The sequence below is a fragment of the Thamnophis elegans genome, chromosome 1 (assembly GCF_009769535.1).
Source record: "Thamnophis elegans isolate rThaEle1 chromosome 1, rThaEle1.pri, whole genome shotgun sequence".
NCBI lineage: Eukaryota > Metazoa > Chordata > Lepidosauria > Squamata > Colubridae > Thamnophis > Thamnophis elegans.
The window spans coordinates 126,452,270-126,478,918 of NC_045541.1; the positions used below are offsets into that span (position 1 = coordinate 126,452,270).

At 38.8% G+C, this 26,649-nt stretch overlaps 1 protein-coding gene across 3 annotated transcripts in view; it reads left to right on the top strand.

Annotated features, from left to right (window-relative positions):
- The window catches only part of NUBPL (nucleotide binding protein like), a 68,160-nt gene extending 43,739 nt beyond the window's left edge, over window positions 1–24,421 (top strand). For all 3 annotated transcript variants that reach the window (XM_032230504.1, XM_032230520.1, XM_032230511.1), the window contains 3 exons: window positions 16,125–16,245; window positions 18,214–18,296; window positions 23,317–24,421. In XM_032230504.1, the coding sequence (XP_032086395.1) occupies window positions 16,125–16,245; window positions 18,214–18,296; window positions 23,317–23,394 (282 nt within the window). In that variant the 3' untranslated portion in view covers window positions 23,395–24,421. The remainder of the gene's footprint in view (window positions 1–16,124; window positions 16,246–18,213; window positions 18,297–23,316) is intronic.
- The last annotated feature ends 2,228 nt before the right edge of the window (window positions 24,422–26,649 follow it).

Sequence of the window (26,649 nt, forward strand, 5' to 3'; positions counted from 1 at the left end):
ACTTCCCAAAGGCTTCAATATAACCACACCATAAGCATCAATACTACTCCCCAAAATCCTGAGCTCATCCTTAGTAGACTGTTGAGTACTAACCTACAGGAGGAGCCCATTATCCACACTATCAATCACTTTACATTGCTATCCATGTGGTTTCTTCAGTAAAGGAGTATTTTATCATTGCCTTCTTCTGCCACAGCATGACTTGATGGCCTTTGCAATTGTAACTAAAATGATCAGATACCTCTAGCATCTTCCTGTATCACTGTTGCCTGATATAGGTCCCTGCTTGTTTTAGCTCGGCCCTTAGAAATAATTTTCATGACTTGATTGATGCCTTGGATTATGTATTCTAGGCCTATTCTTCCCATGTTTTTTGCTCATTCCTCCCAAGAACATCTAAACATAATAAGATAGCCCAGCAAATCATGAGATAAATAATGGTTCTGTACTCAGCTTGTTTTTTGTATTAGAATCCCAGTGCCAAAGTATAGAAAACCTGCTTTTACATACATGAGTCTTAGGGGGAAAGGCCTCAGACAGGTTATAGCTTTAGCAGACAGTGCAAACAAAAATGTAGCCAGAAATCAGCCAAGAGGTGTTTTTTTTAATGTTGGTTTTTTTGCATTGTCACATAAAAGTTCTATTAAACTGCTTATTCTTTGGAAGTCAGATCTGGGAATAAAGAATTATTAAAAGTGAAGCCAATTCAGGCGAAGGAAAAGGAAACAAAGGAATTGTTTGTCTCAGGACTTCAGGACTGAATTCTTAGTTCCTTATAATGATTACCCTGCTTACACAGAGAAGAAGGCAAAAACACTGACAACTTTGTAGCCCAACAGCCAGGCTGGTAGTGAGCCAGCAGCAGCTGCTCAAATAGCAGAGCCAGGCTGAGTGGGGCACAGTGGCTTATTAATCACACTTGGCAAGGGAGGGAGTTAGGTGGGCTAATGACTGAGTGACCACCTCATATATTGTTCCTGGTGGCCTTCTTTGCATTGGTACTAAATCTGTGCTACAGGTCATCAGTTGGGCGCCAGTGTATACATGCAGAGTTTAAGAGAGTATAGTCTGATAATGTTTCTTTAAATCTCTCTTCTGTTTCAGTCTTTATATTTATTTTCCTAACATCTCATTCTGAGCAATGTTTGTGTATTTCCTGCATCAACTACATAGCCCCACAAGATACCTATGGTCCACAGTGTGAGAGCCAGTGATCTTCAAAGAAGTCCGATATCTTATCCTAACTTGTTGACAATTTTCTGTAATATCAGTATACTGAATCTGCAAATCACTCCATATGCTATATACTATCAAAAAAACCCACTGTAGTTTGGTAACAAAATGTTTGAATATTAATTGGTGAATTTTTAACAGTTCATCAAAATGTCATCTAACTACAGCCATATTTAGAATGGAAGCAATTGCAATTCTATTAATGTTTTGTCCTCCTTTAATATTCCTGCTGTTGTCATACCAGTTTGTCTCATCACATCAGATGTTCACAGCTTTGCAAATAGTCATTTACCATACTAATTAAATGTTTTGCTACATCATGTGCCGGTAGAAATTTTGCTGGGCAATGTGCTTTTTACAGCCTGTTTTTGTAAGAAGACCCCCATGTTCCATGTCAATCTAGACTTTGAGGCATTGTAAACTACTTGGCTGGACTTCCACCATAAGGGAATAGCCATTGGCCAGTCTGTTTGCTTTTCATACCAAAGGTCCATGTTCATTCTATGGCATCTCAAGGAAGAATGAGGAGAGATTTTAGCCTAAAACCAATCACAAAGGAAATACGTTTGTTCCAAATTGTAGACCTCTAAGTCTCTTTTGTCCATAATTTTTATACCTTATGGTATATTGAAGCCACAGAGAATATCTGTGCATTTATGAGTAAGATCATTTTTCCAGTGCACAACTATTTTGATAATACTAATCTCACATAGAGATGTTGGCCACTTAAAAAAACCAAACAGATATTCTGGTTTGTTCCAAGTCTATGGAATAAATGTTGCTGAATATTATAAAATAGCAAATAAATAAAATAGTTTGACAAATTAATTGTGAATATGCTATTTATCAAAATGTAGTCTTTAGAATCCTAAATGCATTGAAGTAAAAATTAGGCTAAAATTCATATGTGCATCAGTATGTCAAGAAATGTATGTTTTTTTGGAATTAGTATTGAGAATATTAAGCAAATGAGGATTTAAACATTAAGTTTGAATGCCATTTTAAAGTTGGAATTAAAAGAACATCCTTAGGGACTCAAGTTATCACTCCAATAGTAAGGTAGCGTGCAAACTAAAAGCTATCTTCAGAACTAGTGCTTTCCGTCTTTACGCTTAATAAATAAAAATTTGGCTTGCCTGCTAAAAAATACCGAAGATAAAAGAAAAAAGTAGAAAGGGTCTTTCAGTATTAAATATTCTTAATGATCAGTTTACGCCTGGAAATATAATGCTCCAGATGTCATACCGAAAATAAAAATATATTAGAGTTGTTGGAAATTTGAATTGACAGCACAAGATAGTATGCTAGATTGGAATGTGACCCAGAATATGATGGGTTTTTTACTCATACAGAGAAGAAAAAGTGGGAACAGTTTTATTCCCAATTCTATTAAACAGTTTTCATATTACTATATGAAGTGTATCAGGAAAAATGGCAATAATTATATCCAGAAAAGTGAGTGATGTAAAAATCTAAGACAAATAAAAAAGGAAAATGTGCACTAAAATAATCTTCAGAGAGAAATGAAAATAATATTTTTTAATGAAATTTATAAACTGCTTCAGCCTCAAGAACTCATGTAATGTTATTGCTTGTTGATTTTGTATTTTAGGGTTTAATTTTTATTGTTACATAGCTGTAATTATATCATAGATGTTTTATTCTTATGATGGTAATCCTCCAAGAGATTCTTAATTGTGGCAGGCAAATACAAATAAACCAACTGAATACATAAATATAGTCCAGGCGATAAACACTGGCAATATATTTAGTGCAAAATACAGTAAGATGTTGATTCTTGGCTTGGTGCCTGGGGCCATAATGTGTCCCCTGACATATTTTTGGTACTCAACTTTTTTTCCTTTAAAAAAATGGGGGAGGGGAGAAGTCTCCTCGATGCAAATTAAAACAAAATCAGGCAAAACATATAATAAGGGCTCTGTGCCCTCAGTCACCCTCAAGACATTTTTAGCAAATAAAATGGTGGAAGATAGGAGCTCAGAACTTGCCTTCTGGTGAATGAGTATTTGTAATTGGCAGCACCTGCTAAGGCAACCATTTTGTGAATATGCCCATTCATAACATGGTTTCAATATAAATATGCTAATAATAATAATCTGATGGGTATACAGGATTAAACTAACAGCTACAAACATTGACCTGTAGTGCCAGCAGTCATGCCTAATGTGCCCACTAGCCCAAGGAGCTTGGGGAATCTTGTCTTAAAGTTTAGGATATTTAGAAGGATTAATGTGTAAGTAGGCTTAATATGAATAAAATCAGGCAGAGCTGCAAACCAATTCAGCATCAATGAAATGATAAATTACACACACACACACACAAACCATAAATAGCATATGTTCTATTTTATAATATTCCATAAGCAGAATGCTAAGATTCCCAGTTTAAATAGTTCTCACAGTCTAAAATAGACAGTTGAGAAGGAGGAGCAGTTTTTTTCCTGGCTTTAGGTTTTTGGAAAGATAATGCTAACCTACCCTGGTGTTGTTGAAACCTAAGCTTGATTACAGATAAAAATAGATTTTTTTTTCTTGCATGTAGCTTTCATCAGAAATAAGAAACAGAAGAGGTGATAATTTCTGTTGGCAGAGCTACTGGTATTTCTGAAGTTTAAAAAATGAAAATAAAAGAAGATACCATCATCACTGAATCCAGAAACTGCTTAATAAAAATACGTTAAAAGGCTGTTTATCTTTTCCAGTTCTGCACAGAATTACTCAGAGTATCTGGTATCTGGGACAGAATGTCCCTGAGAACAAAACAGAAGCCTCATTATGAAATAGCTAAGACTAAAAGTTAATGGGACCTCTCTAAAAGTTATGTTGCAAGTCAGTTACAAAGATTTGCACTGTCCTGGCTTTAATGCAAAAATGCAAGCCTTGTGCTGGACATGACAGATGTATCCTGTCTACTGTTTTTGCCAATTAGGTACTCTTTAGGAATGAAGGACCTGAATAGTAGTGATACCTGTATTCTTTATTTGTGTTCTTCAGTAGCTGGTATTGACAAGCATAGTTTAATATTAATATGAAACTGTTAATTAATATTACTGGATGTTCTCTAATCCCTATTTATATTGGTAAGTACTATTGGCATCCTATAGTAGTAGGTCCTACGATTAACAGATTTTTATAAATTCTTAATCTTTCACCATTCAACCAAGGGTTTTTCCCCCATGTAAGAGCTGCATGTTCATTCAACATTTATCAATTTATAAATGTTGATAAATTTATACATTTATCAATGTATAAATGGATTGAAGAGTCCATTTGACAGCTCTTCACCATCCTTTTTCCTTTTAAATACGCTTAATAATGTCTTCTAAGCAAATTTGTCCACCTCATTCCTATCTTCCGCTTGATAATTGTGCTTTTCCTATAAACAATTAATGTATTTTTAAAAGGACTTTGAAAGCATAAACAATAACTGTGAAATGAATTCACCAACAAGACTTTGGGCATAGCTTTAATTGATCAAGTGCAGTTGTCTGATAATCTTAAAATGCAATTACTTATAAATAATAATCATTCATCTGATGAATAATTAAATTTCATTACCAGATCTCCTAACCAGCTCCCGATCTCTCCACACAACTACTGTAAATCTTTTATTTCTATTTTTTTGTCTCTGCTAAAACTTACCTGAAACTCAAATAATTTTTGGCAAGGTGGTGATGGCAGTGGTGGAGCTTTGTGGAGCAGTAGATTTTGTCATTATTTTCTTTTCACCAATATGCAATCATTTCACTGATGATTGCTGGCAAGGTGGATGGCTATTTACAAATAGCCTTTTCTCATAAATTAAAGTGCCATGGAAGGAGTGCTATTAGCAGTTAATGTTATTTCCTGTTATGGGAAATGGACAGTAAAAGGAATTGATTAACCTGGGACACACAGGTTCAGAGTGGGGGTATGGCTGACTATTTTTCCTTGATTTCCCCCCCTTTTGAACAGCCCAATATTCTCAATATTTCAATCTGTTGGATATGAAGGCAACCACTATTTGGCTTCAAATGCTTTAGAACAGGGCTGTCCACCCTAGGCAATTTTAAGACTTGTGGACTTCAAGTCCCAGAATTCCTCAGCCAACACATGCTAGCTGGGGAATTTGGGGAGTTGAAATAGATCTTAAGGTTACCAAAGATGGATACCCCTGTTTTATAAAGTTAGAGGAATGAAAATGTTAGCTGTAAAGAAATGCCTTAAAATGGTATGAATCATTCACATAAAAGGTTTCTTGCAACTTATTAAATGATAACTATTTTGTTACTTAAAGTGCAGCTTGTTTTGCCGCTTTCTCCTAAAAGTTATGTGAATGTGATAATAAGCATTGATCTCTAAATACGGAATCCCTTTGCAAAAGTTGAATATTCACCAAGTTTTGACAAGAGTCCTATGAGCTAAAGTCTGTTTCTGAAATCTTTGTATTTCCATTAATATGGAAACATGCTGTTCAACCTAAGATAGCATGGAGGTCACAAAACTCAACCTGTAATTTGAACGAGAAATCTGTCACCATAACGATTCTTCTGGTAACGTAAACCAAAACTATTTATGACAATGATATTTGAAAAGCTAATTACAGAAGTTTTTCAAATAATGACTGATGTAAATAGCATTCTTAAAGAACAAATAAACCAAGAAAGGTGTATGTTGGGGAGATAGATATGCATGGGATAGGATCAAGAAATCCCTCTAGAGATCCCTCTAGAGCAGGAGTATGCAACCTTGGCAACTTTAAGACTTGTAGACTTCAACTCCCAGAATTCTGGGAGTTGAAATCCACAAGTCTTAAAGTTGCCAAGTTTGGACACCCCTGCTTTAAAGTGTCTAGGGTATTCAAGTCTGATCCCAAAACCAGATGGAAGTGTGTATGGAAAAGTTTCCTTGCTGTATATATGACCAATGGAGTCTTACATAGCATTGTTTGCAGCCAGGGATATGTTTGACTGTTTTCATTGCTGTCTATTGCCCTGAACGTGAAAACCTGTTTTAAACAGGAAAGTGACTTGCCTCTGCCTAGGTGTATAGGTGCAATGTCAACTGTTTAAAACACCTCTACTTATGTGTGAATTATTGCTGCCCCCCCCCCTTCAGTCATACAGATGGCTGTTTACTGCTGCAAGTTGACTCAGATTTTGCATGATAATTATATCTGTTGTCTGTATTTTGATTCCCAGCAGAAATGTTTAAGTATTGGAATCCAAAGTAAAAATGCATCAGTGGTACTTATGGTGTGTGTGTGTGTGTGTGTGTGCGTGCGTGCGTGTGTGTGTGTCTGAGAGAGAGATTACATTGATTTTATTGCCTTATGCTAGGTGGAACCGTATTGGTTATTGGCAAACTAAGCACTGAAATGACTTCCTTCTCCTGAAGTTACTGCAGAAATAGGGGGAAAAACATATTGAAGATGTAAATTATTTTCTCAACTTGTCAACCTGACAGTTCTTTAGCAATGGTAGTTTTCCCAACCTGCTGCAGTGGGGAAAATCCCACATTTTCACCACTGCTGTTTGTGTTCTGCAAGCTATGCATTTAAACATGTATTTTTATTATTTATCAATCTGTACTTATAGGTAATCTTTGACTTCTAATCATTCGTTTAGTGACTGTTCAAAGGTACAAAGACACTAAAAAAGATGACAGGACTGTTTTTCACAATTGCAATGGTTGTAGCATCCCTGTGTTCACGTGATCAGAATTTAGACACTTGGCAATATTTATGACAGTTGTAGTTTCCGGGGGTCATGTGATCATCTTTTGCGACCCTCTGACAGGAAAATCAATGGGAAAACCAGATTCAACTTAACAACCATGTTGTTAAGTTAACTGCAGTGATTCATGTAATAACTTTGGCAAGAAAAATAGTAAAATGGGGCAAAACTCACTTAACAATTGTCTCGCTTAGCAACAGAAATGTTGAGCTCAATTGTGGTGGTAAGTAAAGGACCACCTATATTAGTGATGGCTAACCTTTTTTGGATCATGTACCAAAAGCAGGGAAACACAGGGGGGTCATGCATGGGCGTGCCCACACCCATAATGCCAGTGTTCATGCGTGCATGACCAGTGAATCCCCCCCGCTTTTGGCGTGCTTTTTTTGTCCTCCCCAGGCTCCAGAGGCTTTCTAGGAGCCTGGGGAGGGCAAAAACAGCCTCCCCCACCCCCTGGATGCCCGCCGGAGACTTCAGCAGCTTTCCTGAAGCCCCTGTAGGGGGGAAAATGGCACTATGGGCAATCCGGAAGTTCGGGAACGGTGACTTCTGGTTTCCCCGTAGGCCATTTTTCGCCCTCCAGAGGCTTTGGGAGGCTTCACTGAAGGCTCCGGAGGGCGACAAACACTCCTACATACAAACTGGAAGTCACGTCCGGGTTGCCCATAGGGCCATTTTTTCGTCCTCCGGAAGCTTCAGGCTAGCCTCTTGAAGGCTCCAGAGGGAGAACAACGGCCCTACAAACAAATCAGAAGTCATCATTTCCAAACTTCTGGGTTTCTCGTAGGGTCGTTTTTCACCCTCCGGAGCCTTCAGGAGGCTTGACTGAAGGCACTGGAGCACGAAAAATGGCCCTATGGGCAACCTGGAGGTGACTTCAGGTTTGTCTGTAGCGCCCTTTTTCTTGCTCTGGAGGCTTTTTTCTTGCTCTGGAGGCTTCAGGGCCCAAAGTGCCAACCGGAAGCCCAATCCTGAACTTCCAGTTTGTGCGTTGAGTGGTTTGCCAGTCCTTACAAGTACCAGTTCGGCGAATCAGATATAAAATTAACATCCAGTTCACCCGAACTGGCTGAGTCTTACCCCTGGTTGGGATCCTAACCCATTAAAAATTTCAATTTGCAATTCTAGCCACTAACCCTGATACACTGAGGTGAATATTCCTTCTTTATTATAGATGGACAAATTGTTGCCAAAGAAAGGATAGCCTCTATAAGGCTTGACACTGAATGTAGAACAAAAATAGCACTTCCTGCTAATGATTCTGGGCAGTTTTATCAGTATACCAGAAGTACAACACAATTTTTCCCCCAATCATGCACATGCTGCTGGAATTTCTAATATGCAAGCTGGAATTTCTAATATAAAGTGTGCCTGGCAAGCCAGCATACGGCTGTATTTCTTTCTAGGAATTACAGGCAGTCCTTGCTTACCAACCAGTCATTCAGCAACTGTTTAAATTTGCTCTATGCTGAATGAATGGTGCTTACAATTTGAAGTTCTGGCCTTGCACCACCCCTGTGACCATGTGATTGCAATTTGGGCATTTAGCAATCAGCTCACACTGACAGTTGTAATGCCTCATCATCCCTATTTGTGACTTTCCCTACCAGTTTCTCCCAAGCTCAGTCAATGGGGAAGCTGTCACAAATGGTTCTGTAAAGTCTCCAGCTTCCCTTCCTTCACCTGGCATGGTATCCTGATTCCCTTGACTTTTATTGCTCTCACACCAGGGGTAGGTTCCGGCTTCTGGTACTGCCTGTTAGCTCAGGGATGCACTTTAGGCGTCCGTGCTTGATGCATGCTATGCGTACATGCATAGTGAAAAAATTGCTTGTGTACAGAAGCAAAAAATAAGATGGCGCCGCCAATAGAATCGGTTTGGGGGTGGTCGTGGCCGGCCGAGTTACTACCTACTCAGCCGAACTGGTCCGAACCGGTAGGAACCCAGCTCTGTCTCACACACAGCATGGCATTCTGTCCCCCCCCCAGCCTCTATTTGGTCATGCGTTGTCTACCCCATCCTATGGCATTCCTATGCTCCTTACCTGGGGACTCCTGATGCTTTCTGGTTAATGAACCATATTCCCAAGGTTACAGTGGTAACTGGGACTGCTGGGATTGTTACTAAGTGATGTAGATACATGATGTCATGCTTTATGACCACATGCCTAGCAAGTACAAACCTACTCCCAATTGCTATCATAATCCGAGGACTACCCATATATGCAGTATAGTGATACATACTCAGAGCTCATGTACTGCAGAACAGTTGTGTATAATAAACAATATTGGGGAAGGTTTCCTTGGACTGACTTCAAAACCTTTTCCTGTTTTTTATTTTATGTAGCAGGGATGAACACCCAATGAATGACTTCTGCTTTCCCAACATAATATATATAATACTTGTTCTTCATCATACATACATAGATACATGTCAAATTTCTTGTAGTCTATTAGTCCATTGTTCTCTGTACTCGAATAAGAGGTCTAATAATGCAAATACACTTGTGTTTGTTGTAGGTGCTTTACTATAATCTAGAAAAGTAGTAAATTAGGAGAATGTAATATTTTAGGTGAATAGATTTAATATAAAGATTGGGTGCTGTTTTAACTTTTCCTCCCAAAAATTTGGCAAAGAATAAACATTTTAGTCACCATTATCAGATAGGTTAGCTAGATTGCATATAACAGATGTGTGTTAATCCATTTACCATTTGAAACGCTATATCTAAGTACTGTCAATAACATGTCATTTTTATAGCTTAAATAATTAAGTTAATTGCTCTTCAAATGTGCTTTTGATTTGTAGAGAGAATAGAAAAGGCTGAGCTACCCTCCCTTCAGAGTATCAGTGAATACACATTTTGAAGAACAGAAATAATGTTGCTCATGTTTTCTTTTTCTTTTTGATTACTTTAGGGGATTATTGACTGGTGCAGAATCCAGACTAATTTAATGAGCAATCAAATCAATAGATTTTGGCAGCACCTATATACAACAGTCTTAAAGATAGAAATTTGGAAATATATCCCATTGTACCGACCAGGGCTTACTTCTAAATACATGTCCATGTCAGCATCACTCCATTACATAATTAGGAAAGAAAGACTAAGAGACTCCATGGGTTGGAAATCAAAAGTACTTTTACTAATTATAAATGGTAAGCGAGCAGTTGCGAAGCAAAGTCTACTTAATTAGGCGCGAAAGCGATGGATATATAGAACAGTCCATTCCCCACCCCTTAGGATCATAGCTTCAGGCCAATCATAAGTCCTTCAAATGTCAGGTGTGAGATAACTTCAAAATGACATCACGAAGATGGAATGTCGAGGCCGTTGGTCTAGGCGGGAAGCACTCACGCATGCGCCATCCAAGCATCTTGTACATCCTAGAACATTCCTCCAGCACATCAATTAACCCCTCCCAAAACCAGCCCTCCCTCCCCGTTTCATGGCAGCTGAAGCAACAGCAAGGCAGAAGCTGACATCCGGCCGTCCCCCGGAAAAAGGCTGTTAGGCCTGGGAAAAAAAAAAAACGAAACAGACAAACAACAAAACATAAAAAGAAGAAGGGGGGGGAAAAGAAAATTAAGGTTTGTCGGGATAAGCAGCATAAAACTTCTGAAGCAAGCGGGGAGCCCGAACATGGGATTTATCAACCCATTCTGTGTGGGAAGGAGGAAAATGCTTCCAAGCCACCAGGTATTGGATGCGATTACGGTGCTTGCGGGAATCAAGAATTTCACGAACTTCAAAATGACATTCCCCATCGACTAATAACGGAGCAGGCGGAGGATCATCAGGTGGACGCAAGTGGGAAACCCGAACAGGCTTGATGAGGTTAATGTGGAACACCGGGTGGATCCGGTTGAGGTGTTTGGGCAATTGTAAACGAACAGACACAGGATTGATGACCTTCACAACGGGGAAGGGGCCGACATATTTGGGCCCCAACTTCTTAGATTTCTGCGTAGTGTGCAGGAACTTAGTGGACAAATACACCAAATCCCCAGTCCGGTATTCATAGGGCTGAGAGCGCTTTTTATCTGCTTGTTTCTTATGGGCCTTATGCGCAGCGTCCAAAGTGGAGAGGGTCAAAGGCCAAACTCGACTGAGACGCTCACTCCAGTCCGCAATTGAAGGAACCTGCGGTTGGTCACGAGGCAATTCAGGAATAGGAACAAAATCCTGACCGTAAACGACTCGAAAAGGGGTGAAACCCGTGCTGGAATGAACCGAGTTGTTGTAGGCCACCTCAGCATGTGGTAACAAGTCTACCCAATCATCCTGTTGATAATTGATGAAGCAACGTAAATATTGCTCAAGAACGGAATTAGTACGTTCACAGCCGCCATTAGTCTGAGGATGGTAGGCAGAGCTAAGGCCCTGGGCGGAGCCAATGCATTTGAGAAATTCCTTCCAGAAATTAGATGTGAACTGGACACCACGATCGGAGATAATACGGTCGGGCACTCCATGCAAACGGTAAATGTGGGAAATGAAAAGTTTAGCCAATGCCTTAGCGGAAGGAATTTTGTGACAAGGCACGAAATGAACTTGCTTGGAAAACAAATCAGTGACCACCCATATGACCGTATGCCCCTGGCTTTCGGGGAGCTCAACAATAAAGTCCATGGAAATCTCTTTCCAAGGGGCAACCGGCCGAGCGACAGACTGGAGCAGTCCTTGTGGTTTCCCTGGCGGTCTTTTGGCGGTGGCACAAACTGGGCAACTGGCCACATAAAGTTCAATGTCCTTCTTTAAAGAGGGCCACCAGAATTGCCTCTTCACTAGATGTAAAGTTTTGACGAATCCAAAATGACCCGCCAACCTGGAATCATGTGCGCGACGAAGGACCACGAGTCGTAGGGACGCGGGGATGTACAATTTGGCGCCAATCCACGGCAAATCGTCTCTCATAGTGCACTCGTCCCGATGGTTCAGGAACCAGTCGTCGTGAGGAAGCGCTTGTTTGAGGTCAGAAAGAAGATTTTGAGGCACCTCCTTTATTTCTCGGGTCTGCTGGCGCGTGACTACTGGAGCCGCTAGGAGCGGTTGGACGACACTCAGTTTAGAGCAATTATATTGAGGTAGTCTAGACAAGGCATCTGCCATGAAATTTTTTCCCCCCGGGATATACTTAAGTGTGAAATTGAAACGGTTGAAATATTGGGCCCATCGCATTTGTTTGGGGGATAGACGACGTGGCGTTCTCAAAGCTTCCAAATTCTTGTGGTCAGTCCACACCTCAAACGGGTGCTTAGCGCCCTCTAGGAAATGGCGCCACATGGCCAGGGCCCAACGGACCGCGAAAGCCTCTTTTTCCCAAACTGCCCAACGTCTCTCCGTGTCAGTGAGCTTTCGGGAGGTGTACGCGCAAGGTTGTAGGTTACCTTGGTCGTTGGCTTGCAGCAAAATGGCCCCCACGGCGACATCGCTGGCATCAGCCTGGACGACGAAAGGCCGGTCTAGGTCAGGATGCTTTAGCACTGGCTCAGCGGCAAACAGACGTTTAAGTTTTTCGAACGCCGCCTGGCATTCCATGTTCCAGTCCAGAGGCTTATTAGGTTTAGGTTTCGGGTCCCCCTTCGACCTGAGCAAATTAGTTATAGGAAGAGCAATTTTGGCAAAAGAGGGAATGAACTGACGGTAGAAATTAGCAAAACCCAAAAATTTTTGCAACTGTTTACGAGTTTTGGGCGCGTCCCATTCAGTGACCGCCCTCACTTTTGCAGGGTCCATTTCAATGCCATCTGGTGAGATGCGATATCCAAGATAGTCAATTTTAGTTTGGTGAAACTCACACTTAGACAATTTGGCATAAAGATCAGCGGCACGGAGTTTTTTCAAAACAGTGCGCACAAGAGCGACGTGTTGGTCATATGTGCGAGTATAGATAAGGATATCGTCCAAATATACGATAACTCCTTTGTAGAGGTGGTCGTGCAGGATCTCATTGATTAGTTGCATGAAAACTGCAGGAGCCCCCTGTAGGCCAAAAGGCATGACCCGGAACTGGAAACAACCAAGAGGGCAGTTGAAAGCAGTCTTCCATTCGTCTCCTTCCTTTATGCGGACCCTATAGTAAGCTTCCCGGAGGTCCAATTTAGTAAAAATGCGGCCCTTCCCTAGCTGGGCCAACATGTCTTTCATCAACGGGAGTGGGTAGAGATTCTGAGTAGATATAGCGTTCAGGTTTTTAAAATTGCAGCATAATCGAAGAGAGCCATCTTTTTTTTCACGAAAAAGTACAGGGGCAGCCACTTTGGGTCGAGCCGGTTCTATGAAACCACGTTTCAAATTTTTATCAATGAAAGTCCGCATTTCCTCCATCTCCCTGGGTGACATGGAGTAAATTTGGGGTTTTGGCAGTTTAACCCCGGGTAATATGTCTATGGAGCAGTCAGTAGGCCTGTGGGGGGGGGGGGGAGTTTGTCGGAAGATTTTTCGCTGAAAACCTTCTTAAGATCCCAATACTCTTTAGGAATTTTCTCCTCTCCTGCAATCCTCTCCTGTCCTCTAGCGGCCACTTCAGGAGTGTCAGTTATAGGTTGCTCCGGAGAGCCCTCCCCCACTGGAGGCTCCTTTGAGCGAATGCGTAAGCGGCCTGTCCGCCAATTTATGTGAGGGTTCCACTTCCGGAGCCACGGTATGCCCAAAATTAGCGGTCTATCCATGCCAGGCGCAACCACAAAGGAAATTAGTTCAATATGGGTACCCATCTTCATCTCCAAAGGCTCCGTAAAGAAGTGGGCGCCCCCCCCTGCAATAGATCCATCTATTTGGCAAAACACAATCGGGGTTTTCAAAGTGCGCAATTTGAGGCCCAATTTTTCCACCATGGCTGGATTGATCATGGACCGGGAACAGCCCGAATCGAGCAAGGCATGAAGGGTGGCTGGTTGCCCCTCAGGGGGTACTTTTAACTCTATGGGGATTAGCAGGGGCCCTTTGTTTGAACTCACCCAGTGAGGCGATGTGTCGTCATCGGAGCCCTCAGAAGAAGAGTTGGCGTTTGCGTCTCCCTCCAACGCCTGGGCGAAACGGGGGGGCTGGGAGTCCACAGCGAAAGCAGCTTCCTTCTTCTTGTCGGAGACTCTGCCAGACTTCTCCTCACGTTTGGGAGGGGGTTGGGCGGAGATGGGCAATTTAGCATGACAGTCGGGGGCGATGTGCCCTAACTTCCCACAACGGAAGCAAGTTAAGGGTCTGGAGGAGCTTGAAGGAGGTCCCCTCCCCTCCCCCCGTCGTTTGAAGAGAGATTTTCTGCCTGGAGGGGGGGTGGACTTAGCAGCTTTCTCCTTCCGCTTCTTTCTTTCCTCTTTAGCATAACGGAGCCTGGTTAAGTCGAGTTCAGCATCCGCTGCATGTTCAAACCAAGTGATCAAACGTCTGGGCAGGTTACGATTGACACATTGTTGATAAATATCTTCATCCAAGCCTGAAGCAAATTTGTCCAGGAGGGCGTCCTCCCCCCATCCTCTCATGTATTGTGACAAACACTGAAATTCCTGGATGTATTGGGCGACCAGTCTATCGTCCTGCTCGAGGGTTATAAATTTCAATTTGCTCCGCTTCTCCGTCAAAGGGTCATCAAAGCGTTGTCGGAAGGCCTCCATAAATCGGTTGAAATTCCCCAAGAGGGGGGAGCCAGACATATGTAAAGCCGTGGACCACTTGGCAGCTTCACCCTCCAAAGATAAGAGAACCATTCTGACTCTCATGCCATCAGTCTCAAAATCACGGCCATAAATTTCCATGTAATTAAAAACTTGCATAATAAAAGAGGCAAGGCTAGCCGAATCACCATTGTAACGCACAGGCAGGGGAGGGATCTTTGCCATCCGGTGCCTTCGGGGAAGTGGGGCCCCGGGTCCAGCAAAACCTCTAGCTACAGGGGGAGAAGCAGGCCGAGGGGGAGGGGGTGAAGGCACGCGTGGGTATTGTTGCTGCCAGCTCCTCCAGTCTTTTTCATCTTCCCCACTCCTTTCCCCAAAATACCTTTGACCCCAATAATCAGGTAATTCACTCCTCTGGGGTTTTCTCACGGCTCCCGTCTCCAGCGTTGGTTGTCGGGGTTGCTTTTGGGTGATTCCTGCATTCCAGCTTGTCTCTTCCTCTCTTTGTCCCACCGAAGTAGACCATCGTGGGGGGGGAGGGTCAGGCTGGCTGGAAAGTTGTAGTTGAAATAAATCTTCGTGAAGTGAGAGGTCGGGAGGCCCGGGCTCGTGAAGCGAAAGTTCGGGAGGCCCGGCTCCGCTGGTATCCACATTGCAAGCGGCCCCCTCCTCTTCTCTGATCGGTGAAGACATTCCTCCCTTCACGGTAGACGTAAATCTCCTGGAAAGGGTTTTGTGAGACTTTGCTTCTTGTCAGCATCACTCCATTACATAATTAGGAAAGAAAGACTAAGAGACTCCATGGGTTGGAAATCAAAAGTACTTTTACTAATTATAAATGGTAAGCAAGCAGTTGCGAAGCAAAGTCTACTTAATTAGGCGCGAAAGCGATGGATATATAGAACAGTCCATTCCCCACCCCTTAGGATCATAGCTTCAGGCCAATCATAAGTCCTTCAAATGTCAGGTGTGAGATAACTTCAAAAAGACATCACGAAGATGGAATGTCGAGGCCGTTGGTCTAGGCGGGAAGCACTCACGCATGCGCCATCCAAGCATCTTGTACATCCTAGAACATTCCTCCAGCACATCAATTAACCCCTCCCAAAGACCAGCCCTCCCTCCCCGTTTCATGGCAGCTGAAGCAACAGCAAGGCAGAAGCTGACAGTCCATCTGATTAACTAACTATTGCTTAAGGTCAGCCCATAAAAGACATTTCAATGATAGCTCACTTGCTGTCATTTGTTTTATAGTGTTCTGGACTTACAATTACTGATTTTTTTCCCCTTCCTGCTTACATGGATTTTAATTTATAAACAAGGTGTTATCAGAACTCTTAACCCTCCAAAGGAAATTGACATTTCTCTAGAACTGTTGATCAGGGAATTCTGATGAATGAAGAATACTTTTTTTCTGACTAGGATATATATTTTTTATTTTGATAAAATTGGTTAAGTAGATGAAACTGATCTTTTAACTTACTGTTTCTATAATATTAAATCTGTTTATGATTTGTTTTTGTTTGAACAATTTGCCAGGTATTGGGCCTTATACAGAACATGAGCGTTTTTCAATGTCCAAATTGCAAACATGAAACACATATTTTTGGAGCTGATGGAGTGAAGAAATTAGCCAAGAATATTGGTATAGATGTTTTAGGTAAGAATATGTTGTTTAAAATAAAACTTATATTAGCCAAAACAGGATGCAATACAATTTTTCATTAGTACGTATGTGTTGATTTTAATGAAACTAAATATGAATCGTAGAAACCTGGATTGCGTTGCTGCATTGTATTTATTGCTGCTACTCTTATATATGGAATATTCATATCTATTATGACTATAAACAGTGAATGAATGAGTGGTTATTAATTACCCATAATAACATTGGGTCGTTCAGATTGGAATTTAGAAGCTGGTAAAATAAAGACATAAAATACTTTTAGAGAAATATTCAGGCTGACAGATTTGGTAGACACCAAAACTATGTTTGGTGAGTTAAGCTGTCTTCTGGAAGAGTACCGAGGATTCCTGTCTGAAAGCTAATTTGTGTTTTACTGCCAGCGTAAAACATCTCCCATATTAGAGGAAGTTTCTTATTTATTTTACAAACAAGTATCCATGTATATCTGAAAGCAAACAATAATGAGGACTGACTTGTGCAAAGTGTACAACCAGGAGATTCTGCTGTAAGATTTATAGGATAGATCTATACAGCAGCTGTCCCCACTCCCCATTTTTGGGTGCCAGGGACTAGATATGTGGATGCATTTTTTCTATGGAAATGTTTTTCTACCTGGGGTGTGTATGTCGCATGTTGCCTGAATCCTGTGTGTGCTGCTGCTGATGTTATCTAGTTTGGATAAGGAAAACAAGCAAGCTCAGAGAGCACCAAGGCCCCCTCATTTTGACCCTGAGCTTCAAATATTCTCCTTTATTGCAGAAAGAATATTTTCAAAACTGTTTATATTTGTTTCTAGATTTTGTTTTCATTTTAATAAATCCTGCATTCATTGAGAAACTGACAGATGTTTTATTTTAACCTAAAATTGACTTGGCCTCCTCTGCTATGTTCCATATTTGTAATAGCAGCCCCAGAAGATTGTTGGTCATATAGTGTCCTAGATCCTAATTGTCTTGCCTACTCCTTAGAACAAATTCTGTATGTAAAGTTTTACTTTTAAGTTATTTCTTCAACTGAGTTGGGAACGATTCCTCTTTTTTGTCATTCTCAATTTAAGTGTAGATTTGATTTTACAATCTGTTTTTGCGTAATGGAATTATTTAAATCTAAAAAGTTAATCTTCTGCAAAGAATTTTTTAACGAGATGATTCTGAGTATTATTATGCAGTTTTTCTTTATTTCTGTGGCAATTGCCTACTGAGTAGAAAAAAAATCAATATACAGTTAACAGTTGGGAGGGAAAATTAATTAAATATCTAACTAGCACTTAAATCAGTAGTTGTCTAATAACAATAACACTCTCATTTTGGTGATTAAATATTTAAGCATCTGTTTGAATATTGATTAGAATTTTATACTACTGAAAATCAGTAGGGAATGAGATGCAGTGCTGAAGAAATAATGTGTTGCATGAAGAAGTTATATACTGGAACATTTTACTGTGGATTTATTTTTGTGTGCATTACAAAATAAAACATCTGCTCAGTTGGGATTTGGACTTGATTTTATATAGCAAAGCACCAAGTACATGCATTGCAGTACAGATTTCTTCAGAACTAACTTGGCTGAAAAGTAGAATGTATATTATGGAGTTGAAAAGAAATTGGTCTCAGTGGTGCAAGCAGATCTGGCATGTTTTCTTTATTATCATCCTAAATAGGTCATATCTGTCTCCACCCCCATCCCAATATTAGATAATTTTAGCAGACAAGAGAGACTGAACATCACTTTGCAGTCATCTTAGGAACAATTTCTTTTAAAAATGATCTCAATAATATAAAACTTGACATGGCTTGACTAATTCTCATTTCTAATACTTCTGAAATATGACACCAGGCGTATTACTTGTACTACTTCAATTAAGTATTACTTGTACTACTTCAATTAAAAACATTTGCGTAACATTCAACCTTTGTGCCAATTTTCTTATATTTAATACAGGTGACATTCCACTACATGTCCACATAAGAGAAACATCTGATTCTGGCAAACCTATTGTCATTTCACAGCCCCAGAGCAATGTGGTAAGTTTAATGTAATAAACTTCTTGAATGTAGACATTGTTTGATTAGAACATGTTATTTTTGTGCTAAAAGGATTTCAACAGAACTAACTTATCTTATTGGTCTTTACTTCTTTCATAATTACTATTTAGCCATAATTTCAGCAGGCGATACTAGGCAATATTTAAGATTTTTGCATAGGAAAGAAAGTGATTTAGAAAGCAATAGGAAGTGATTTTTTGAATAACAAAACATTGACTATGTTTTTTAATTTATTCTTGAATAATTTTATAGGTATAAATGTCTGACCTTACTTAGTTATATTATATTTACCTGACAGGAAAAGAGACTCTTCCTTCCCCAAATAATTGCCTGAAAACATGGAAACATCATTTACTGAGAAGAGTTATAGAAGAAGGTTCTAGTGAAAGGGAATATGCAATAAATAATGTGAATAATGGAAGAGCCTCAACCAGAGTCAAAAAGGGGGGACTTTGCTGTCCTTGTGTCAAGAGGAGCACATGAGTCCTCCTCTTGTGATTCTCCCCATATAAAACAACTAGACACAGTTTTTCCACTATGTCATCCCTCTGCTAAACAACTAATTCTCACAACACTGTTAAACTACCTAAAAGGGCTTTGTTACTACTATCCTTCTAGTCTTTCCTATTATCTATTTCCTTATCTTCTTATGACTATAGCTTTGTTGCTTGTAACTTAAGACTCATGTTGATTGCTTATTTAATATCCTATGACTAACACTGAGTGTTGTGTCTTATGATTTATGATGATTGTATTTTATGATTATGATCATAATTTATCACTGAGAGCTTATGTACCGGAGACAACTTCCTTGTGTGTCAATCACACTTGGCCAATTAAAAAAATCTGTAATTCTGTTCTATTCTATTCTATTCTATTCTATTCTTCTGTAGATGGTGAATGTTGTCAGTAAAAACTCATTCTATGGAGTATTTCCATAGAGCCAATACATAAATTATTCATGAAAGAGGCTGGCCCATTGTAAATCATAAGGATGCTTACCTGAGAATAAGAGTCCCTGAACTCAGTAAGACTTACTGAGTCTGAGTCTGAATCTCACTTTTGCTTATACTTCAGCATAAAGGCTGCCACTGATGTGTCTCATTTTTACAAGTGTAACAAAAAAACTAAACTCTTTTGCCTAGTTTGCATCCATGATAAATGATGCAAACTGACCTAAACAAATCCATCTGTAGCATGGCAACAATGTAAAATACTTCCCTAGGAGTGAGAGTCACTGTCCTTTTCACAAAGTCAGTTTTAATTTACAAATATTTACGAACGTTTGTGCTTTTTAACAAAATCTGTTAGTATGCAAAGGTGCTAGCAAAGGCCTCCTGATGGTTGACTTCAATAGGATTCCCTTCAGAGTTGGCACCACATTTTTGCAGTCTCTCTTTGTGTGAATCTAGAATGTTTAGTTTTTTTCTGCATGTTTACAGAAATGCAGGTACTCCTCAATTTATCACTGTTCGTTTAGCAGTGACTGAGAGCCTGAAAAAAACTGCAATCACACTTATGACTGTCACAGCATCCCATTAGTCATGTGATAAGCAATACAGGTGCATTTATGACCAGTTTCAGTATCTACAGTCATATGACCATGATCTGTTACTTTTTTTTTTACAATTACTGGGAAAATAAATGGGATAGCTAGATTCATTTAACGACCATGTGATTTGCTTAATGATCACAGTGATTCATTTAACAACTGCTATAAAAATAATTGTAAAATTGACTTATCACTGCAATGTCTTGGGATGGAAATTCTGGTCATAATTTGAGGACTACCTATGGTTACATGTCATTTCTATCCTGGTTCTAATATATTTATAATTCAGAGAATTCAGTGTAAAATTCATCTTAATTCATGAAATTAGGAATTAACATCTTAATTTATGAAACGCTACTAGTTGATAAATATTTGGTTAACAAGTAGACAAGATGCATTGGGTTTTGCAATTACTTTAGAATGAAAATTATAGCAAAGGAAGTAGCTAAGGATTAGAAGTTGTGGTAGGATTTTGACCCTAAAGTTCTGTAAAGCTATAAAATACCAAACCTCTGTGGTCAGTAGATCTTTTGTTCATCTATTGATTTATGAGTCTAGTTATGCCTTCTGTTTGTGCTATGTTTAAGTGTTTGGCCTTCAGATGATTGGTCAGCAGATTAATGGGCAAATGATTAGTGTTAAACTGTCACCTTTTTATTTGCTAGGGCAAATGGATCCTTGCTTTGCAGAAATGTGAAATGTAATAATTCCTTAGAAATTCCAAAGCAAAAGAGAAGGGAGAAATATCTGTAGTGAACATAAGCTAATATTCATGCGAAGACATTTCTGAAGGATAAATGCGAGCTGTATATTTCTGCTTGCAATTTTTCATGTTGTGCTTCCTCTTATTTTCTCTTTTTAGTAATGGTGACATTCATGACAGTAGAATGCAGTTTTATTAAATGGCCCATAGTTAAAATGCATGCATATTACATACATATATAATATTTGTGATGCTACTCCTTTTCAGGATGAGCAGGGTGTCACAGAGTACAGAAAATATGTAAGAAATATTAAGCCAAAAAAATTAAAGGTCTGAGATAAGAGAAAGAAACATGGCTAAAACTCGGATAGCTTTCTCCAGCCATCTATCTCTCCACCCCCAGCCGGGGTCCATCTATCAATTTATTTATCCTGAGAGAAATTATTTTTGCAAATCCATACCACTGAGCTGATTTTTTAGGATATGTCTACACTTTAGACCTAGCATTAGCATTTAGATTTATATACCACTTCACAATCCTTTACAGTCCTCTCTAAGTGGTTGACTATTGCTCCCAACAATCTTAGCTTTCTGTTTGAAGTGAAGTTGTCTTATATGATCTAGGCCTTTCTAGAAATGATTCAGAACAGCATTGTTCCAAAGGCCCTTCAGTGATGCCTAATGCCTGAAATGATTGTAACAATGGTTTTATGATGATGTAATTTTTTATTTTTATATCTTGATTATTGTAAATGGCCAACTTTAACCCTAACCACCAAAATGGTGGGTAAGATATTAGATAGATGGATGGTTGGGTGGGTGGATGGGTAGATAGGTAGGTAGGTAGAGATAATGCCAACATTATTTAATAATGCTACTTTCCAATATTCTGTCCTTACAAACTGTGCTTGCTTGCACCACATCTATTTACCTTCATGCATCATCTTTTGTTCTTTCAACTTCTTATCTTTCGGACCCTCACCACCCTTCAGGCTTTCCGCAAAGCCGTCAAGACCTGGCTGTTCCGGCAGGCCTGGAGCTGATGAGTTCCCAGCCCCACTCGAATTGTTGGAGCTGTTGATGAGTTTTTTAATCTGTTTTTTTGTATTTTGTTTGTCTTGTTTGTTTGCTTTGTATTGCCCCCCTTTCCTATTTTGGTTTGTAAGCCGCCCTGAGTCCCCTTGGGAATAGGGCGGCATACAAGTTTAATAAACTATAACTATAACTATCTCTATTTTTGACACTGTCATCAACTCCATCTAAACACAACTTTCTCAATTGTCCCATTCCTCTCAACTCATTCATTCTTTCTTCATAAAGAAAGTCTTCAATTGCTCTAACCAATCACTTTAACCAAAACATCTCAATATACTTATATTATGACTTATTATTTTATTTTATCACACACACTCCTTAAATATCTCAGCATTTTTAGAGGCAGAGTCTTAGCATCCAAAAGAATGCATTAAAGCACTCATTTTGCTTACCAAATCCCTCCCAACCCTTTATGTGCAAAGTTGTGAAGCTTTTATAAAATATTAATAAGACTTTTGGTTTTTGGTTCTTGTTCTGTTTTTGGTCTAGGTTTTCCTCCTCCTAGGAACTCATATAACCAGTTTATGCTGATGAGCAACAGCTAAACATTTTTAGATCATGAATTCAAGAAATCTGATACTCCAGATGTCTTTTTGACATTTCTGACATATAGCATCTTGGACTCAAATAGCAATTTGCTTAACTCTTGTGCTAGTTTCAACAGCAAATCGATTTTTTTAAAATAGGTTCAGTGGGAGCTTTTTTCCCAGTTTTGCTTGACTTCTTTGGAACCCCTCTTTTTCACCCATCTCCACTACTTATTCATTTCTGCCTTAATTAGATATAATTTTCTTTCACACTATATATTTTACTCGATGTCTACCCTTTAGGTCATTTTCCCACTCATCATTGAGCATCCATTGTTTCTGTTTGGGGGTCTTTTTCTGCCAATAATACTACCTATATTTCAGTATAGTATGAAAAAAGCACATTGTAGCTTGGCATCTGCACTACCCTAGTGTTGTTTTTAACCCCCTCAAATTAAACATCATCATTTTAGCCCTTGTCTATCTACTGCAGGATGAAGGCCTCATCCACATGTTTCCAACCAATATGATCCTGAGTTTTCTTTTGCCAATAGGGCCCACAATACTTGCTGATGTTGTCGATCTATAACTTAAATATAAACTTAATTAATTAATTTTTTGTACGTGCCTAGAGTCAACTGAATGTGAGTGGACAACCATATAAATTCTCTAAATAAATAAACAAATATTTTCATGCTAAAAATGTTAGTTTTCCAAGTTCTGTAAGATTCAGGCTTTCTTGCATGCTCTGGTGTTCTTATACAATAATAGGCAGGTGATACTGGTGACATTTCTCATTAATGACAATATTTCAAGATTTCAGTCATTTTTAAAGAATTGTAAGGGATTTCCAAGCCTTTGTCTAATAGAAGTGAGGAAGGGTTCCGAGTCTCTAATAAAAGATATCCTATCCCATAAATACAGTGATTTTACATCATAATTGCTATATTATTTTTCAATGTTTTGCTTTTGGCCACTTTTTAGGTACAATTAGTATAGTTAATCACACTATAGCAGCAGTCAAGTGGTGGTGGGCAATTTGTACTCCTGTTTCATAAGAAATATTTTATATTCCATTCTAATCTTGGATATTAATGTGCTGAATTTGTAAATATCTTGCAGGCTCAAGCCTATTTGAAGATTGCTGCTGAAATAGTGAAAAGACTTGTCACTTTTTCCAATTTGAAGTCATCATTTTGAAGAACTGCACCTTGGATTTTAGGATTGAGCTATGATAATGTAGCAAAATAAATAATAAATATTTTATGAGTGTGTATTATGGAAAGTTTTTCAGTTACATATTTTAATATTTATATTTAGATTTTTTAAAGTTAAAGATAGTGTTCCAGCAAATAATCTTTTGGTACTTTAGAAACAGATAAACTCATTAGGACATAAGATTTCATGGATTAAAATTTATTTAATCAGAGGTATTGAATATAGTCTTGAGAATGTAGTACTATATCAGATGCACTGAGTATAGTCCAGAGAAAGAATTATTACATGCAACGGAGATGGCCCATTCAAAAATATGATAAATAAATAAACAAATTACATATACCGTCAGCTAAGATGGGTCTAGAAAATTCATGATGGCTGTGAATGTGAACATTTAAAACATTTGTTTAGTACTTTCTAATATAAGATCCATTAAAAACTAACTATTTTGTGGAGCTCAATATCATCCATTTAACTGTCAATCATTTATGAAACATGGAAGTTTTTTTTAGAGGGCGGTGATCCAAACCTATCTATATTTATTACAGAGATTGAGAAATATCAAAGGGATCAAGAGATGCAGGGAACAATTTGTTCTTAATACGTCTAAAATACAAAATACAGATACTGATCTGGATACAAACTATGACTAAATGAATTTTTCCATCCATGAAAGGCATTAGATGCAGCAGTGAATTTACATTGGCAAGATTAAGAGGGCAACTGATCTTTGTCAATTTCTCTTTTCCTTATGGAGTAACTCTGTTTGGAGCACTCCAAAGCTTGTTCCAGCAAGTTGTGAGACATTCTGAAAGTGATGTTGGAACTTCAGAGTAAAGTATAGTCAGCCAAGATCATCTTGCTTTTCCTTTCTGCTGGTAAAGAGTTGGGGAACTTTCGATCCTCCAGGTATTGCAGAACTGCAACGTGAGCCATCACCGTGGCACGACAAAACCGCGCTTGACTAAAGCGCGCCCGATGAAACCGCGTCGCTGACGTCATCAACAGGGCGACAACAGCGAGCACGGAGAAAGAAGGGTGCTTTAAATAGCGCTTTTAAAGCAAGCCGATTCAAGTTAAGATAAGGGTTAGGTTTAGGGTTAAGTTTAGGGTTAGGTTAAGGGTTAGGGTTAGGTTTAGGGTTAGGTTAAGGGTTAGGGTTAGGTTTAGGGTTAGGTTAAGGGTTAGGATTAGGTTTAGCGTTAGGTTAAGGGTTAGGTATAGGGTTAGGTTTAGGGTTAGGTTTAGGATTAGGTTTACGGGGTTAGGTTTAGGTTTAGGGGTTAATTTTAGGTTTAGCGTTTACAGCGTGCTTTTTTCTCCGCGTTGTTGTCGCGCTGTGATGATGTCAGCTACGCGGTTTCATCGAGTGCCCTTTAGTCGAATGCTGTTTTGTGGTGGAACCAGCCATCACACATCACCCATTTCTTATGCTGACTACAACTACTGGGATTTTAACTTCAGCTACACTTTGAGAGCTTACCTGGGCTAGCATCGTAGTTCTGCTCATGAAATGGTCCAGGTAGAGCTGATCTATATTAGATCTTCTAACTTTTCCCACTGATTTAATCAAGTACTATATGAAGATTTTGTGCCAGTCCCTGTCTTTCATTTCAACCTGTTTTACAAAGTTATGGTGAGGATAAAATGAAGGGGGATGCCCATAATTTAATCTTTCATATGAATGCTTAAATATATGTGTAGTAAAATTAAAATAAATAATCGGACTAAAATGGAAATTAACATAGTCTGGAATCAACATAGCAAAAATTTGTTCTACCGTGAAGAGTTATTGTGAAATTGCCAGAAATTATTTATTTTGAGATGTAAAGAACTCTATTTAACTTCTGTGCATTATTCTATGTCAGTTGAAGCTCAATAAATCCCATTTTGTAATTGTCTTAGCAAATTGTTCATTTTCTTATATCAAGCATGAATAAACTCAACATTCAGTAGCAAACTCTTCATTAAAGTAGAAGCATCAGGTTACTTGATCAGGGAAGAAACAGGTGATAAAAATTAAGCACTGATCACTGAACATATGATTATAGTTTCACAAGAGAATAATAGCCCCAAATACATAAACAGTACATTTAATTGCCATTTTTTATCCAGCACATAGAGATATACTGTATATTTCATTATTATGTGCAGATTTATAAACATGTATATACATGTGCATACTAAAAGTTTTACTGACTATGCTAAACCACATGTTAGTTTGGGTTACTACTATTTTTCTTTTATATATATGAATTAAGGAACACAAATCAAAATGCATAAATTCATTGTTAAATTCCTAATACTAGTACACTTTACGGAAGTTGGTTATATTTCCTTTTCATTGCTAATTGTTTGAGAGCTGGTTTACTCTGTTTTAATTTTAAAGTTTTGCATTTGTGTTTTATTGGACGGGTTGTAAATTAAGTAAATAAAGTAAAAAGATACACAAATATATAATATTTAACTGAGCAAGATTGTATGAATTTAAGAATTCAAGTTGAACTTCTATGATTTTATTCTCTAACAAATTTCTGTTATTATTTGGTATTATGCTTTATGAATTCGAATGATTAGAGTTGTAGTACAGATAATGTGAAGAGCTAGATAAATTTTCCTGGCTCTTGGGGTGAGGGGAGGTTGTTTTGTTTTTTTGCTCAGTCTGATACAGTGTAGGACTTGGGCGACTTTCATAATAGCCAATTTAAGATTAGATTGAGAACATGCCATTAAATTCAGGTCCCTCTTTTTTGTAGCTTCCACTGATGTGACATCAGTTTTGATGGGATCTCAATGATATGTGTGGAAGTAGCATATTTTGGAATCTGGGATTCATTTTGATTTTGTACTCTGGGCAGAGAGTCATATCGTGACAGATATGCCATTATTCATTGTATAGTCAAGTGCTATTGGGGAATTTGGGTAAGGTTAATGTTAATGGCTCATTTCAGATTCTGTCAAAATTCACTTCTCTTTGTGTGCTTTATATAGCATTCAGACTTACTAATAAGCTGTGGTTTTTAGCCAAAATCTCGGTTAATAGGTAGCTACTTGGAAAAATGCCAAATCCTACAGTAGGACCAAGGATCACCTAATAAAACTGTTCAGAAGGAGGTTTAGAAAAGACTAAGCTAAGTATTGCTTAGCCATGCATAATTAACCCATGGCACTCATCAAAGGATATGATGACTAGAAAAGGAGATTAGATAAATTCAATTTTTCAAAATCTATTATACT